Here is a 14,192-nt window from a genome sequence, read left to right on the forward strand (position 1 = left end):
ACAATCATTTTTGCAATACAGTGTGATATCTTCATGATCAAGAAGAGATGGTGACCATGCTGCTTACCAATCACTGTCTGTGATTAGACACTAGATCATGGCTGCCCAGTAATTTAATTTCTATATTTGTTTTCATTTGAATTCTGACTAAGAACTGATTTCTTCTGGTTACTGGGGGAAGCTGAAATGCCCCGTGGGTTTAATTTGGGTCAAGAAGTGGTATCTGGTTCAGGGAAGAACACAGAACCAGTTCAAGATAGGGAACAAGGGACCAAGGAGTCAGTAAAACTCTGGATCATAGATATCCCTTAAATCTTGCATCACCTTTCATGAATCACAGTAACCCTGTGCCACATCTTCCTGACCACTACTCCAAAACTCATTCATCACTTGTGTAGCTGTTAAAATTGCTCATTTAGCTTAGCAGTAAGAAAACAGAACCAGACCATTTGTAAATGTCACAGAGGTAAATGCCTCATGCTAGTCCAACTAGGAGGAGCTCAACACAGCAACTCTAGCCTTCATGTAACTCATCTCCTGAGGAAAGAAACAATCCTATTCAACACTTCACCTCCAAAACAGGTTAGCAATACATCTGAGTTTCTCAGAAGCTTAAGTTTTCTGTTTCTTGTGAACATCATGCTTGTATGCTGAGATTTGCAACCGTGGATTGCTCTTGGATCACCGGATATGAACTCCTGAACTTTCAGAATAGTCTGGATCTAAATGCAGATATACTTCTTGGTTCTAATCCAGCTCTAGTTTAATAAGAAGGACATTTACATCATTTTATATTCCTTATAAGATACATCAAGTTCATTTTTTGACAGGAAATGAGAGTGTATGTGCGTATTGAGGATGTGTGTTCTCTTATCCAGTGACTTCAGAGATTGCTCCACACTTATGAATGGTGCTTTTTTCTAAATGAGCTGCAGTCCCATGACCCTGGTTGGTCCCGTAGGAAAATATTTCAGTCAGCAACACATGACATAACTGATAGAGCAAAGCCAGTGAATGCCAGCTGGAGGCAGAGCTGCTCAACTCAGTACTTCCAAGCTATTGGGTTTGCTGTTGCTCCCGGTTGCTTCTTACCAAAGGAACTTCTGCCTATGGGAGCCCAGATGTATTATTTCCTTCCAAAGAGGTTTCAGTTTTTCAGTTCTGTGCTGCCCACGAGGTGTTGGGGGCACAAGGAGTTGGGAGGGGCCAGAACCGGGACAGCTGACCTCAGCTGACCCAAAGGGATATTGCACGCCATATGACATCATGCAAAAAACTATAAAACTGAGCGAAATGAGCTGGGGGTGAGCTGTGTTCCTTGGGCATCCCTTGGTGAGTAGTGAACAACTGTATTGTGCTTCTCCTGATTTGTATATATGTTATTATTGTTACTATTATTCCTCTCTTCCTTTTCTGCCTTAGTAAATATTCTTTCAACTTCTGAGTTCTGCCCTTTTTCCCCCAGTTCTCTCCTCCATCCCACTTGGAGGAGTGGGAAGGGAGGAAAAGGCTTGTGTGGTGCTCAGCTGCTGCCTGGGTTGTGGCACAGCACTCACATTAGTTTTCTGCCATGTAACTGACCTCTGCTGTGCCACTGCTTCAACAGTGTCTGAATTAAGTCACCTTCAGCTCTGATGCAGAAATACTCCTTCATTTGGATACAGTTGGCTTTTGATGCATGTTTTCTTCCTCCCTGATGACAGTAAGACTTCTGTAACAAGCAAGGGGAGCTTCTTAATGCTCCGGGTACGTATGATCCATCTAAAATAGTGAGGCTTCATTGCGAAGAGGAGTGCAGAAAAGCAGACTGCAGACAAGCTATCATTCAGAAGGGGAAAGCTGCTACAGGGATTAGTGTAATCAAAGCAACAAAATATTTTCCTACAATTTTGCCCCCAGATGAGATATTACAAGACAGCCACACCGACGTGTAGGAATTTTAACTGAATTTATAAACGTGAATTGTTGAACACGGTTACCTTCTTTGGGAGTAAACCCATTTTCATAGAGCCATCAAAACTGTTTCAAGTGTTTTTATGTGTTTTAACAAGACTTTTTAAAACTACGAATGATCCGTTTTCCCGAAGCTTCGTTGTTGTTTTTCATTCCTAGTTTCTCATTTCTTTTTCACTACACGTTCAAAATATCTCTGAAACTTTACAGCCCCCAGGTGTGTTCTCTGCTGCTTGCAGATCTGATCGTTCTCTATTTTAAAAGCAGCCCAACACCGCTCTGGTGAAGCCTCTGACTGCTGGCTTCTCTCCATCCAGACGTTCCCAACTTCACGGTTTCCGTTGTACGCGGCCGGCCAAAGCAGAGCCCCAAGGCGGCTGCAAGGAGCCGGGTCGCCACCCCGGGAATCCCGGAGCGCCTAAGAGGCGCCCGGAGGGGCCTTGTGGGGGAGCCCCGCAGGAAATCACGGCGCTTTGGGAACCCGACGGGCTCGGCTCCGCCTCGGCTCCTCCCCGCGGCGGGCGGCTCGGCTCGGCTCGGCTCTGCTGGCGGCGGTACGGAGCCGGGCGGCGGTGCGGGACGGAGCGCGGCGGGGCGGAGCGGGGCGGCCCCATCGGGGCGATCAGCGCCGAGTTCTCCCCCATCGCAGCGGCCTGAGCGCGGAGCAGCTCGTCCTTGGGCAGCGCCGCGGTGCTCGGCCCGGCACCTGCTGCGGGACACGGCGGAGCTCTGCTGCTGCCCGTCTGGTTTCCTGATCCCTTTTTTTCCCCCCTTTCTTAGGCACTGCTTTGATCTTCTGGGAATAGCACGAAGGACTCTGATCAGTGAGTAATCCACATTTTTCGCATGTTCCTTTCCTGATCGAGTGACAGTACCGGGTCAGAAGGAAGATTTACTTGTGGCCGTACACCGCTGCCCGGTTTGTCTCCCAGCTCCTTCCCAGCTCCGGGCCGTGACTTGGCTGCCCTTGCTGCACAACGCTCTTCTTCGTAAGGACTCGGAAGTGTCAGCTGGCAGGCTCCTCTCTGGGGCCAAAAGCAGCGCTTTGCATCAAATCCATCCCAGGTTTCCACTTGGAGTATTGCTGTGTCTGAAATGTGTTAAAGCCGATCTTCTTATCTTGTATTTTTTTTGTACCGTAAGTAGATCTGTGTAAGATATTCCTGGTTGTGTTGTAGATATGAAAAAGCGATTTAAAAATAAGCATGGGATGTGGGAAGTTGTCATAGGCTGGAGTTGTCAGACAGCTGCTTCGTGGAGGTCAATGGGAAAGAACTATTTCATGGTGCCTTGGGAGCATGGGTAGCTCTCTCCATGAAAGCACTTGTTCACCCAGAGCCTCACTTTTACAGCGGGGTTTGCATGTCCTTAACTGGAGTAACGTTACAGCTATGAAGAACAGTCCTCTGAAATGAAATCTGAAGGCTTTCAGTTCCATATTCCTATTAATCGCTTCTACTTTTACACGTCAGAAATCGATTCCCTTCCATGCATTCGCCATTTGAGTGTGGATATTTAAATCAGTGAATTATCACCTTTCTTCACAGATGCCCTCAGAACATGTCTAATTGGACAAGCCTGTGGTACATTTGGTAAGTTTATTATTAATCTTACTCAATAATTTGACAGTTCATGAGCAGGGATCGCAGTAAGGTAGTGGGAACGCTCCTCTCAGTCCTGATGGGGGGAAAGGACTGCTCAGGGAGAGCTGCCAGGGGAATACATGACAGATGGGATGGCAGAGGAGATAAGGTGTCAGGCAGAGCAGAGCATTCATCTGGGGGTCTGTCATCTTTCCATTCTGAGTACAGCAGAGTTCAGCTGTAGATCTTGTTTGTTCTTCCTAAATAAACAACTTGGGACACAATGGCAGCTGCACAGAACGGACTTGTTAGGACTTGGCACTGCCTCAAGCGCAGTCCTCAGCGCTCTCCCTTTTATGGGACAAGAGGCTGTGAGCTTATGGTGTTGATTTTTCATTCTGATCTCAAGCTGAATGAAAGGATAATAGTAAGTGAGAGGCAAAGGTCTTGCCACAAGTGTATTCATCTCTTTCCTAAAACATGCATTCTGTGTATCCTAATGTTATTTTTGCAGCTTGTATTCTGTCACATGACATTAATTTTGATAGTAACAGATTGATTAGTTTTAATCATCACTCAGTCCAAGCTAATTTGCTATTCTTTGCTTTCTCAGAAGATGCTGATATAGGGCTGTTTAAAAATACATACGGCTGCATAAAATATTTTAAGGCTTCTGTAATTAGGCAGAGTTAAAATCATGAAAGCTAATGAGCTAGTGCTGAGATACCTCCCCTGCGGTGATTTCTGCCTTCCTCCAAGGGTAGCAGCATGTGAAGGTATGGCCGTGTCACTGCACACCAGCATAGAGCGCTGGTAGTGCGAGGAAATACCCACTGGCCAGAGATGAGGTCACACTCCTTGCACTGGAGAAATGTTTCATTGCAAAGTTTGAGCACTGTGTACTTCTAACACATGAGAGCCAAGACCTGTAGGCCACCTAAGCCTCGTTTGCATTGTATTTAGAAGGTTGGTGTGTTTCTTCTGCCTACTTCCCTTCCTGACTGTAATAAGAGAAAGCAAGGCTTTATCCCAAACTCATTCTTCCCTGCACCTGGAGATGCAGAGTGCACCACTTCCTCAAAAATTCTATCTTGTACAAAAGATAATTGCAGTTCAGAGCTTTCCTTTTACTGCAACAAATGGTCTTCTGGGTCCATTTTAAGTGTGCACTCAGTGTATATTACTACGTTACACCATACCTGGGCAGAGTGGTTTTGCAAGTTTATACTTGCATTTCCCTTCCACTCTCATTGTAAACAAGCTGAATATACAACCCAAGATCATTAACATCACAGAATCTGCAATGCAGAAAGGATGGTACCAGTAGTCAGTGATTCAGCTTTGTAATTCTGGATCCAGGACTCATTAAGAGGAGGTTTGACCTATCTTTCACCCATTTACAGTGCAGTTATAGCTGGCTGTGGGAGAAGTAAAACAGAACTGATGATATTATGGTGTTCTTAACCTCTCTAAGGTTAATCTTGCTGACTGTGTTCATGCTCCTGCTCTGTGGGATCACAGCAAGCTGCAAGAAGTTCTGCTGCCGGAAGAAGAGGCCTCCAGTTCAGCCCTTCCCTCGGCACCCCTATGATCTGACTGTTGTTGCTATTGACAGCGACAGCACTGCTCACAGCACAGTGACCTGTAGGTATCCTCTGGGTTGCACCTACTCTGTCAGGTGCTTTACAACAGAAGCTGGATGGCAATATGTGCAGATGTTTGCTTTCCTGACAGTGTTGTGGGTTTTTTTGAGAATGTATAGATTATATATATTTCTATAGAGGTAGCTTTTAGTACAGTGTGCATGTATTCAGCAAGCAAAAGGCAAGCCTATAATTTCTTGGGGAAAAATGGGATCAGCCCTTTATATATCAGTGTTCCATGCAATTGTTGATTTTTTTTTTTTCTTTTCCTTTCTTTTCTTCACAGCATATAGTTCATTCCAGTACCCTCCAAGTGCCCCTATCCCTTCGGTATTTGTGGGTATGGATAGGAGCACTGTATCCCCTCCAGCTTACAGCCCCTACGCAATGGATTTGCCACCTTCTTATGATGAAGCTGTCCAAATGGGTAAACAGCACATTGAAGTAGCACTGGTCAGCCAGAAACTCAGTGACATCCCTGGACAGGTGATGCCAGGTGGGCAGAATCCCATCCAGAATTCACCTGAAGTAATCAACAGAGATCCATCAACACAGCCAAATTCAGAAGATGCAACACAAGAACAGCCTCAGCTCTAGCTCATTTTGATGAGGAGTAAAGAAATGGAAGGACTATGGAAGTTAAAGAGGACATAAAGAATTTGGTTTTGTAAGACAAAGTTATGAAGGAAAGATCTCCTAACAGATCGTGATAAAGGGCAGCAGTTTAAAAGTGCCTATAAAGGTGGGCCATGGATGCTTCTTCATCTTTTGTTTAAGTAAAATAACTCCCTGTGCCCAGCAGAAGACCATGGGGATGCTGTCATCTTGGAAACAGTCAGATGTTACAAAAAGCAAGTTGCTGCTCCTGAACAGAGCTTTCGTAAACTGGAGTTGAAAGTAGAATCCTATAAACTCACACTGGAGAGTCAGTGATACTCTGTCTCTCTACAGTTTCTTTTATTTTGGGAACTGTAACTACTCAGCAAACTGCTGGGGTGCTAAATTTGTCACTACATAAAGACATGTGTTCCTTAAACTGAAGAATGACTGCAAACACGGACAGGAAAGTGTCTGGGGGAAAACGCGCTACCTTCTGTTTCACAACTACAGGCAAGGAATGAAACAGATAAGAGAGATTATTTTTGTTGGTCATAAGACTCAAAGGGATTGGTTTGGAGTTTTGTTCCTTTAAATCTATTTTCAAGATGAGCTGGCTTGTGTATGGGATCCTTTTGCTACTTACTTCTGCCACTTGAAGTACAAATTAGTCTCAAAGAGATTTCTGTACTTGGTTGAGTATCAGTAATGTGTTTCAATATTCACAGTACTTGCTGATTGAGCACGGTGGGTTTGAAAAACAGCATGATTGGGACAATATCCATTGTTTTAGATGCAGATAATATATAACAATTGGCTATTTCAGAAGAACATGATACTACCATCATGAGAACCCATGTGACATCTCACCTGGAGGGATTATCAGTGTGAACTTGACAAGCACTTAACTACATAGTAGTTTTTCCTTATTTTTAAAGGCTGAAGTAAAAAAGAAGATAACCCACATGGCATCAGTTTAAGGTTTATGGAAAAACTGTGTTGTCTAATCAGTTGTAACTGACCACAGAGAGCTAATTATATTGCCTGCCAGTGACAGCATCAAGTTCATTTTCTGCAGTGTGAATTTCTCCCACGTACATTTCTTCCCATCTTGGTAACATTTGCTTGCACTAAACATGAAAATTCTGGGGAATTTCAAAGCAGTTTTGCAAACATAAGATACCTCTTGTCAGCCTTTCATGTGTAGAAATGAAGATTTAACACAATGGCCTACAAAGTCAATTCTCTATGCCACCATGTTACGTTTGTATCTGACTTTCTGATTGTAGCACAGAAGAGGGGTAATTCCCCTTCTGAGTCATTGTGTGTGCACTAACAAACACGTTTTCAAAGCTTAATGTAAGAAATGTAGCATGGCATCTAATGTGCTATATTATGTTAATTATAGCTATGAGGAAACCCAGGACATACTAAAGACTCAGAAGACATGAAATTAGAGAGTGACTAGGAGGAAAATGTCCAAACCAAAATCTTGTATGTAAAACAATAAATGTAATTAATTTTTAAGATTACATTTCTATCTCACAAGGAACTTTAGCAAATGTTGCCTACCTTGCAGTTAGCCAATCTCTATATTTTTTATATTCTGTACTGTCAAGGTGGTAAATATTATATGTATGGATTACTCAGACTTTCTATTTTTGGTTTCTTAGCACAGCAGTCAGTGGGCTAAAACACTGAATTGTCTAATACTGTCTAATACAAGGCAGAGTGCTCTTGTTAGAAGAGGCAGGAATATAAAATGAGGTGAATGAAATAACAGTGGCTGACACAAGAGGGCAGCCATTCGCTTTTCAGTGAATTGCGTTGTGAGATGACTGGGAGCTGCTCTGTAATACAGAGATCTCTTCCTGCTGCCAAGGGCAAGGGCGGTTTTGAGCCTGGGCTCTGACCAGTCTGCAGAGAGAAGTTACTTTGCAGTGCAAGGACTGAGTTTGCAAGGGGAAAAAAAGGGGAATAAAATCACAAGGGTTTGACTTCCCTTCTCTGCATGTTTTTGCTTTTACAATGCTTCTGTCATGTGAGTTCTCAGAAGTTCCTGACGGACTACCTACCACATTGCAAGGAGACCCATTCATTTTGCTTATATATGCTGCTAGACCCAGTATCAAAACATTAAGTACCCATGGAGGGTATTGTAAGGCCTTACAACATGGTTCATTAATTTTAAATAAACTATTTCCTTGACCTAATCAACACACAGGAGCATAGGATTTTCTTTAAACATTTAATATTTGAAGATTAAAAGCAGCTCGTGTTTTCGACAGTGATATCTGGGCTTTGATCTGACTTCTCGCAGCTGATAACCAAAGCTCACCCTCACCCTGTCTGCGAGGAGGCAGATTGTTGACAACTGTGCATTATTTGCATCTCCACTTAGCAGGTTTCATTTGCTCAATAGAATTGCACTAAATATATCTCCCGAGACATAAAGATCATACATAAGGGCAAGGCAGGGAAAGATAATTTCTTGTTAATGGCTGTAAAAATAGGTTTGAGAGAGATTCTATTCAACCTGCATTTTTGCAATGCAACTGCAAAAGGATGGTAAGATTTCTTAGCCTTAATGAGTGGTAAGTTAAAATGAACTTCTTAACTTTGATCGATGTTTTAAAACTCACTAATTAAACTGAGAATTTAGAATTGAGATTAGTGCTTTTTGTTTCTATTGCTACTTTCCACACAAAATTCTCTTTTGACTTTTTCTTTGTGTTCTTTCTAGCTCTGTTTATCTGTCAGCATGAGATCTGACTTCATGATCCTAGAAAACTCTGTTGATGGTTGATGCCACTTAGTGAGGTTCAAACAGGATACCTTCAAAAGCTCCCAACCTAGATAGGTGTGGTGTTCTTTGTTTCTGCCCTACTGAGCTTGTAAAGGGGATCTGAAGGATAGGATTGCTCTTTAATTGTTCTCATGTATGTTGCCAGGGTCCCTGGTTTTGTCAGTGAAAGCACTTTTTCCTTCTATAATTACATTCTGCGATGTAAAATAAAAATAAAACTCAGCTGCAGAAAAAGAGCCCAGCTTACATTTGATTTTATTCCTCTTAATCACGTGTCCTTTCCCACTTGTTTCCAAACAGCCATGATGTGTCTCAACTTTGGGTTCTCTGAGAGCCATTAAAGAGTAACTAGGCAGGGTGCACAAAAATTAATTCAATGAGAATTAATGTCTATGTACATAACGCTTATAGCCAGTTCTTAAGCTCTTAAACAAGGCATTATAAGGGATACTATTTATTAGTGCTGCAGGAATGATGAAGGTTTCCATTCCCTGGCCAAGGGAACTGGCTTGCAGCTGCCTGTGCATGTGCTATTGTGACGTGTTTAGAAGCCTGCAGGGTGATCTCCACAAAGCTACTTCCTCTCTCCTGTCTCTTTTTCTTCACCTTTCCTGTTGATCTTCTGTTTAGGGCATGTATCCTCTGGAATGGGAAATTCTCCCCACACTGGAATTGTGGCCACAAAGGGTCCCACATGTTCAGCTGGATGGAGGACCTAAGAATTCTGATTTGTCAGTCTAGCATTTTCACCATTAGTAGATCTGCTAAACTCTGATTACATCCACACAAGCTTTGTGACATCTCTAAGGGAAAAGCTCCTCTTAGTAATTAACTGAAGTGCATATCCATTGTGAATTGAATCTGGTGCTTATTTGGCACTGTTCAACATGTAATTCTTCTTCTCCCATTTGTTCATAATAATTGTTTTGGCAGCTATTTTCTGTTATTTGCTGGCTGTGTGCAGGAGCTTATGATGGGGAGATGCACTGCTGGAGCAAGGCAGTGCTTACATCACTGGCAGCAGCTTGCAGTCTTGTCTCTCCTCTCGCACACACATGCGCTCACCATGAGCCCTTGTGCTCAGAAAGAAAATTCAGGCTTGCAAGTAAATTGCCTCAATAATTCATAGGCTTTATAGCCCAGAGCAAATTATACCTTGGCTCTGTGATGAAATTCAGGCTGCAAATCCCTTTATAGCCAAGCTCATTAACAATACAAGTAAAGTGGTACATCTATAATGGCTTTTATGATCAATGCATTAGAATCTTTGGAGAGTATTAAGTGGTAAACCGGCAGCATCCAGAGCAAAGCATCAGTAGGGTCTGGATGCAGTACGACTCAGAAAAGCCATTTCTTTTTCTGCCTTGCACTTGCCTTTGTCTATCTCGCTGCCCTGTAAATACCATTTATTCACCATGCAGCATGTGCTATGCTCCCAATCAATAAAACAGATCTCGTTGTCTTGAGGGCTGGTTTACTGCATTAAGCAGTGAGTGTAGGTCAGCATGTAGGTTCCTGCATGTGCAGTGATCTCTGTTACATGTTCCTACAGTGTCTGTGACTTGGCTCTTGGAGAAGGGGAAGGAGATGGATGACAGCCTTTCATCTTAAGGATGGATGCATGACTGGGGAACTGTCCCCACTCATCTGTTATTCCACCTTGCCTGCAGTCTGCCTTCCTCCACCAGGTGGTATCAGTGAGCCTAACTGACCTATGGGCACGTCAATTTTTCAGATGCTTGACCTCACAGAATTTAATTAAGAATTTGGAAGAAAAAACATCCTTTCCTTTATTCTCCATTGGTCAAATAGAGAGCAATTATGGACTTACGGAACAGCTGAGTTTAGGAGGGACCTCTGGACACCACCTATGGGAATGCAAGAAGGACTGTACAGAGCAGCAGCTGTGGAGCAAGATAAACAGCATGAGAACCAAGGACACCTCTAGATGAAGAAAGAACAGCTCGTGGCTCTGACTGGATAATGTTGAACGGTTGGAGAGTGTTCATGGAATGTTCTGTTGACATGTAGGGGCAAATGGGAAAGCCAAGAAAAGAAAACTTATGTAGGTATATAAGTAATTTGAGAACTTGAAATAAATGATTTGGATCGTTCACATCTGAGTCCGTGCATCAGACACAGCAACCACCAAGTCAAACGCTCACAGCAGGGTCAATATGCTCTGGAGCATGTCTAATATCGTTTTGAATTATCCAAGGACAGATTCCAAACCTCACCGAGCAACCTGTTCTAATGTCTGACCACTCTTACAGTAAAAGCAGCATACTGAATATTTGAGTGAAGTTTCCTCCATTTCAGTTTCCTGCTTCTGTTTCTTGCCCTGTCAGTGGGCACCTATTGACAAGTCCACCTATTTTTATGCTTTCCCATCTGGGATTTATACACACTGGTGAGATCGCTCCTGAGTCTGCTCTTCCTGAGGCTAAATAACCCCAGACTGCTCATACTCTCATTTTATGTCAGATGATCAAAATACTTGATAACATCTTTCCAACTTGCCTGGATCCTCAATCATTCATGAATTTCACCTGAATTTAACTGTGACATTGAATATATATTACTACTGAATGTAGGCCTAGAATAAACAGTTATATAAACAATGAGAAACATCATGTAAGTGATATTCCTAATCATCCTATTTACCCCCTCACACTGCGCTGGCAGGCTGCATGCTTTGCTGATGCTACCCATGCAATGCTTTTCATTGTGCTACTTAAGAGTGATATTGCATCATCTCGTACAGTGAGAGTTCAGCACAGGCTTGTAATTAGAGCGGTCAGCCCAGTGTGCTGCTGATTTGTGTCCCAGTGGTGAGAAAACAGGCAAAACTAAATCAGAAAAGGAGCAGAGGAGATGCTTGTATGTGACCTGTTTAATCAGAAATAGATGAGCTGCTTGAAAGCAGTGAAATAAATATAGTCCACCTATTGTTTTGCATGGTGCTTCTGGGTAGAAGGTGCTATGCAGGTATTCCCTCCTGTGGGAGATTACGTTTTAGAAATACAGGAAATCACCTGGATTAAAAAAAGAACATAAAGAATAACACCGTTCTAGCCCTGAAAAGGAAGACTTCTTTTCTCTGGATTCTCTCACTGTCAACAAGAAAGCTGTTTCATCAGAGCATGCCCTCATTCCCATAGGTTTCAAGCCAAATGATTGGGTTTTGGTCAAAATAAATACATAAATAAATAAGTGGCCTAATTTTCTTACATGAATTATAGCTGGCAATACTGGAAAATGATTGCTCGGTGCTATGCTCTAATTAATAAATAAATAAATCTAAGTTTCTCATTGATTCCTCTCCCTCTCTTTTCCAATGCACCTTACCTCTCTATTTTATGTGTGAAACTTAAAATCCAAAATCTCTGTGTTTTAACCAGTGTAGCAGAACTGCTGAGTCACAGCCTGCACCAGTGACGGAGCTCCTGGTGGGAAGGCAGGGCCTACCCAGGGGAGCTTAAGTGCATGTAATGTGTCTGAGTGATTGGAAGGGCTGGAGCCAAGATCTACCCTTTCCAACACCTCATTTGAGGGTTGGCAGTAGAGACAATGGAACCTTGCTGGAGATCCCTGTGTGCTTGGGGCCTTCTGAAGATAAGCAGGTTATTTTCCTTTGCTGCTGTGCCCGTGGCTGTTGTATTTCAGTAAGCCATCGCTTGTTACAGCGTAGAACCTTCTGCTCTGCTGCTGTGCTTTCCATTGCGTTACAAGCCAGGGAGGTGCTCGATAACATCAAATGAATATGGAAGTAACAGGAATCAAAATCAGGGTAACTTGGGAACTTATGTAATTAATTTGGTGGTGTCTTTTATCGATTTGTAGTTACAAAATGTGTGTGTGTATATCCATTTAGTTGAAAGTTTTCTGCAGCTCTTACTTTTTCCCTCCTTTCATGGTCTGCTTAGACTCAATTCTGTAAGCCAGCCATTTGGTACCCACTTCTGCTGTAACTCAGCTTGTGCTCATGATTAATCCAGAAGTCTGAATTAGTTACTTCACAAAGATGTAACTCACTAACTGAGAGAAATAAAACTACGAAGAGGGAGTTTATCAGGCTGGAGGTAGGGTGGGGAAAGAAACAACTAGGTCCAAGAAAGGGTCAGATTGTTTCTGTTATGGATTTTCAAAGAACACCAATCCCTATATGTAGTCACAGATGCACGAGGGTCTTTCTTTCTGGCAAGCAATCCAATACTAAGTGTCTGCAGTTCTAGTGATTCATATTTTAAACTGTTGTTTCATTGTTTTTAATTCAGGGAAGGCTCCAGTATAAAAACTCTGGCACAGGAAGTTCAGCTTCCTCTCCAGATTTCCTTCCTCCACCTCTTTACATGCAGAGCTGCAGGGAAGGTATCTGAGCCCTTCCTGTGCTGAGTGAACGCTCAGATAACTGTAAAATGGTTTGCCTTTACAGCCAACACCTTCAGATGCAGTGCTGAAGAAAGGCAATGTGGAAGACAAAGTGGTTCTTAATGGCAAGACTTGGTCCCAAAAATATTCCTGATGGTTGACTTGCGTTTGGTAACTGCCCACAAAGCTGGGCCTAGTCCCTAAAACAAACACAATAAATGAGTGGTAGAAGCAACTACTTTTGCCCTTCAGTCCCACTTCTACAAAACTCTTAGGTCATTACAGTGGGTATTTATATATTATTGTATAATCCAAACAGGATTATAACTCTGGTCTGGAAGTGCACGTTAAGTATGCTAGGAGAAAGACAATGTATAAAGCGTGATGCAGTATTAAAGACCTCTGAGCTAAGTCTGTACAAACTGACACTGCCTTGTGGCATATGTGTACATGTGAAGATCTTTGCTAGAATCACAGAGGTAACAACCATGGTAGTGAAGCACAGTACGCATTGCTAGGTCAAGCAGGGCAATAAACTGATGTAGCTCATGATGCTTTCAGTTCCAGAATCTGCCTATTGAGCCATCCCTGCGATGGATGGCTATGCTACTAGTGCTTTACAGTGCTTTATACAGCGAATATATTCCCTACAAGAATACTTTCTGAGTATAACAAAACCAGCATGCAGCATTTGCAGAGTAGAATAAGTTCTACCAAACACAGCTTATTCCATCACCAACTGATTTCCAGAGCACAATGTTGTAGCAGCACCTGCTTCAGTACCTTTCACTAGCATAGAGAGAACAGACATTGGTACAGCTGCAGCAAGAGCATGGGGAGAGGCCTGAGCCACTAATTGCTCACCATGTGATCCAGGACGCAGGCTGTTCCCAGCAGATAAAAGAGGAGGAGGAGGAGGAGGACAGGAAGAGCTACAGCTCTTTTACCACCACACAGCCCTGCCTGAATCTCTTTTCCTAAGACTTCGCCCCAGTTTTGTGATTGCCTTATGTTTGCAGGCAGAAGCAAGTATACAGGCTTGATTTCGGCTGTTACTCAGGCTAAGCAAGTGTGGTATTGAAAATAAACTAACGTAGGCCATATAGATAAAGCAGAACAGTGCCCATAAATCATATCTGACAGCCTTCTTATGAGATGTGTTACTAATGTGCAGCCTTCCGCAAGACCGGCAGGAAAGTTGACATCTGAAAGCATGAGGAGAGGACTCATCTCAGTGCC

The 14,192-nt window shown here is 42.9% G+C and overlaps 1 protein-coding gene across 4 annotated transcripts; it reads left to right on the forward strand.

Moving 5' to 3' along the window:
• Window positions 1-1,049: 1,049 nt before the first annotated feature.
• TMEM52 (transmembrane protein 52) lies at window positions 1,050-10,698 on the forward strand. Of its 4 annotated transcripts, none has more exons than XM_015882215.2 (5): window positions 1,050-1,332; window positions 2,734-2,777; window positions 3,501-3,545; window positions 5,011-5,180; window positions 5,466-10,698. In XM_015882215.2, the coding sequence occupies exons 3-5, from the start codon at window positions 3,514-3,516 to the stop codon at window positions 5,774-5,776; spliced, it is 513 nt and encodes a 170-aa protein (XP_015737701.1). In that variant the 5' UTR covers window positions 1,050-1,332; window positions 2,734-2,777; window positions 3,501-3,513; the 3' UTR covers window positions 5,777-10,698. The 4 variants fall into 4 exon arrangements, with proteins under 4 accessions (XP_015737701.1, XP_015737702.1, XP_015737704.1 ...); XM_015882216.2 differs by lacking the exon at window positions 1,050-1,332 and adding an exon at window positions 2,483-2,507; XM_015882218.2 differs by lacking the exon at window positions 1,050-1,332 and adding an exon at window positions 2,886-3,091 and having other exon boundaries at window positions 2,514-2,777.
• Window positions 10,699-14,192: the final 3,494 nt, after the last annotated feature.

The sequence above is a fragment of the Coturnix japonica genome, chromosome 21, assembly GCF_001577835.2.
Source record: "Coturnix japonica isolate 7356 chromosome 21, Coturnix japonica 2.1, whole genome shotgun sequence".
NCBI lineage: Eukaryota > Metazoa > Chordata > Aves > Galliformes > Phasianidae > Coturnix > Coturnix japonica.

Excerpts from the sequence above, each read along its gene's own strand:
- TMEM52 (XM_015882215.2), top strand. The coding sequence starts at position 3,514 with ATGTCTAATTGGACAAGCCTGTGGTACATTTG. Across the intron at positions 3,546-5,010 it reads ACAAGCCTGTGGTACATTTG|GTTAATCTTGCTGACTGTGT; the intron begins GTAAGTTTATTA and ends AACCTCTCTAAG. Across the intron at positions 5,181-5,465 it reads TGCTCACAGCACAGTGACCT|CATATAGTTCATTCCAGTAC; the intron begins GTAGGTATCCTC and ends TTTTCTTCACAG.